Below are 3,588 nucleotides of genomic sequence, written 5' to 3' on the forward strand. Positions count from 1 at the left end.
TAACAACACTCACTTACATTAATCCTCATTACAACACTCAAAACCTATACTATAAGAACCAGTCAACCGATAATGTAGGTTTGAAGGGAAAAACATTCATTAGTATCTTATATATTATCTTCGTCTATATATTACCACATGGCCATCAGCGCTAGTAAGACAGAAACCATAATGCTAGATGAAATCTTTCTTATCAGGTGCCATAAATAAAGGAAAGGAAATTTGATGCAACAATCAAACAAATAAAACAGAGATAATTCTGTTTTTTACCCGTTCATGCCATGTACCACACATGTGCAACTGGTCCACGTATTATCACTATTATAATATCATATCACACACTCTATTTTTTTCTTTTCAAACACAATATATATATAATAATTAAGAGATCTTATAAAGTTGCATCTCAAGTAGAAAAATAAGTCTGAAGCTATCAACGTGTTGGCAGGCAACATATATAGACCATATCAAACCGATGCCAAAATGGTACCTTTTTTCCACATTCGTAGCAAAATTTAGTTCCGCATTTGCATGATATCAATGGTTAAAGGTTATCTCTATCATCATAGAGTCATAGACAATATGAATAAATGTGACGAATGAAGTATCAATTATTATTACAAAATTTAAAAGAGGGGTATAGTACTTACACACAAAATAAAAAAAGGAACACCTTGGTACTTTAAGCACAACTAATATTATCTTTTATTTGTATATGGACTAACCCACTCAACCCCGAAATCTAACAGCTTTCCTTATCTTTTCACATGTTCGAAAAAAAACAAATTCCGAGCAAACCAACAGGGATTTATGTTTCCGTATTTGGGGTGCCTACGTATATAATTGACTAACCTTTTCAAATATATACAAAAGTATCTAAGTAATGTATTAAGATTCTAAAGTTGAGTTAACTAATTTAAAGCTGAAATTAGACAATTTTTAATCTTTAAATTAAAGGTTAAGATTCAAATATCAAATTTATTTAATTTTAATTTTTATCAAAAAGTTTAAATCTCACCAACTTATCTATAAATTTGATCCATTTTTAAAGGATTCTTATCCCTAAGTAATACGGTATTTTGGGTGATCATATATATATATATGGTAACACTCCGGTAAAAACATATATATATATACACATATAAGATTTTGTTTTGTAAAAATTCATATGGTTACGTGTTAAAAAAACGTATGGACACGGTACGTGAGTTGCTCTCATCCGTTCTAAAGGGGTTGTCACCGGACGCATATGAGAATGGTATGGATTTGATAGACGGCGATCCAAGAGATGGTAGGGTTGTATACGGTATGGGTGTAGCCCTTAACTCTAAGGAAAAAGCCCTTAGAGATGGATTTTTAGTAGTTCTTACGGTTCTCACTTGATCCCTTCACTACATATATATGTATATATATAAATTAATTTCTATATATGGTAGGTTTATCAATTTGGCAATAACCCAGTGGTACCTTTCACCCATGATGTTTAGAGCCCACATTGTAAGTCTTAAGGGTGCACGGAGTGCCCCGGTGACCGAATAGGTATCGGTCCGGTACCTAAGGGAACACGTGGTACTGGTACCGATAGAGTGAGGAGGAGATTAGGGACTGTGGTGCCGGTTTCACTGCGGTTATTGTGACCGTTATCGATGATTGATTTATAAGAAAAACGTATTTTTCTTTTCTTCTTTTTTTTTGCCCCCGTTTTTTTCTTCTTTCTTATTTTCTTCTCTTTTGTGGCTTTCTGTTTCTTCCTTTGTTTCTTTCTACCGCCATTTTTTCCGGTCATCCTTTTTTTCAGGTGAGTGAGAAAGAAGAGAGGAGATACTCGCATAGAATATTGATAGCGGGAGGGCGGGACGTCATATGTGTCAAACGTGTGATGTTGTATTTATTATCAAGATATATAGATAGATTTTTATATAATAAAAATATTAACTTAACACTATCTGATTTTGAATAATTTTTATTATTATTGTTTAAGTTAAATTATATTAGTTTTCAAATGAATAAATAGAAAATAAATTATATATAAAAGGGTGTGGATGGGCGGAGAAGCAATCCATGTCATTAGGGAGCGAGTGCGGGGAGGAGGAGAAAAAACGGGGAGGGGTGGTGAGGCACTCCCCCACCCTAAGTGACAAGGGTTTCGATACTCGGGGGTACCCATATCTTATGAGAACTAAGCGAAGGTGTTTCGCCGAACATCTAAAATCTTACGGGATGATATAAATAGGTATCCAAGCTAAAAGGTACGAGGGGGGAGTGATATATGTGGGTATCTAAGCTAAAGGATACCGGACAGGTTTCTTTCCTTCAAACAAATTTTTTTTTCACTTATGACGAGGTTGATAATTCTTTGAGATCTATTTAATTAGTGATAAGGGTCTAAAAAAACATATTTTTAATGTTCACGAGTAATATACGTCTTCTAGAAAAAATAATTAAGAAGAACAAACCTGCATTTAAGAATCCAGCAACCAACTCTGTAACAATATAGATCAATCTCAATACAGTGGCCACACTTGGGGCATCTCTTCCAGTTCCATCCATTCTTCTCGCAAACCACAGCAAAATCGACATTGTTTCCGTCCCTCGTCTCTTCGCACGTGTAGCCATCATGCCACGGAACCTTACACTGGAAACAAAAGGGTTTCGTGCAAGCAGGGCAAACACATCTCTTCACATTGCCATCCCCAAACTCGTTCATAATCAACTCCGAGCACTCGTTGTTAGGGCAATAAACTCCTTCAAAGCCCAACGCCGTCGACTCACATAACGCGTCACACCATCGGGTGAACAGCCGGTTTGAAACAATGGGGCGGCATGACAGGGGATCGAGAGAGTGAGCACATGTGGTGCAAGGGCATTTGATGTCTGAGACGTTGTCTTCGAGTTTTGTTTGTATATATCTGATGACACAATCCGTGCAGAACCGGTGGATGCATCGATTGCTGTTTTGGAACTGTTTGTTCGGAAACATCACGGGTTCAAAGCAGATGTCGCATGTGACCAACAATGAATCTTCATCATCCAGAAGAGATAGTTGTGCTAGGCTCTTTGGAATTCTTATTATTAGATCATCCGCCATCGGATAAAGACGGAATTCCAAACTTAGGTTTATTATTCGTTTCCTCTGTCGATCGAATTATAGCTAAAGATTTTGTAAGTTTTCCTAAAAAATCTATAGATATCGTATTTAATGTAAGATTTAAAGATTATCTGTTTCCTTTGATTTTATCTCGATCGAATTGTCGCTAAAGATTTTCTATATTTTCCTAAAAAATCTAAAAATATCGTAATAAATGCGGAAAGGTATCCGCACACATAGAATATTTGGTACTTTTTATTTTAGAGTTTTGTTAGTGACAGCCCTTAGGGTTGACAGTAAAAACTAATTGGGTGCATTAAAATTTGTACTTTGCTGTTAGAAAAATCAGAGGGCGATTTTTAATATACAATGTACAAGTTTTTAAGCATGTAATATGTTGTTAGTGACAGCCTTAGGGCTATCATTATCATTTTCCTTTATTTTATCATTGATCAATCAATATTTGGTACGATTAATTTTTATTTTATTTATGTTACAGA

General features: G+C 35.3%; 1 protein-coding gene across 1 annotated transcript; it reads right to left on the minus strand.

Moving 5' to 3' along the window:
* Positions 1 to 2,420: 2,420 nt before the first annotated feature.
* Positions 2,421 to 3,088, minus strand: LOC122597629 (E3 ubiquitin-protein ligase RNF144A-like). The gene has a single exon (XM_043770204.1). It carries the CDS (start codon positions 3,086 to 3,088, stop codon positions 2,429 to 2,431), a length of 660 nt encoding a protein of 219 aa, XP_043626139.1. The 3' UTR covers positions 2,421 to 2,428.
* Positions 3,089 to 3,588: the final 500 nt, after the last annotated feature.

This window comes from Erigeron canadensis, chromosome 4, assembly GCF_010389155.1.
Source record: "Erigeron canadensis isolate Cc75 chromosome 4, C_canadensis_v1, whole genome shotgun sequence".
In the NCBI taxonomy this organism is placed as follows: Eukaryota; Viridiplantae; Streptophyta; class Magnoliopsida; order Asterales; family Asteraceae; genus Erigeron; species Erigeron canadensis.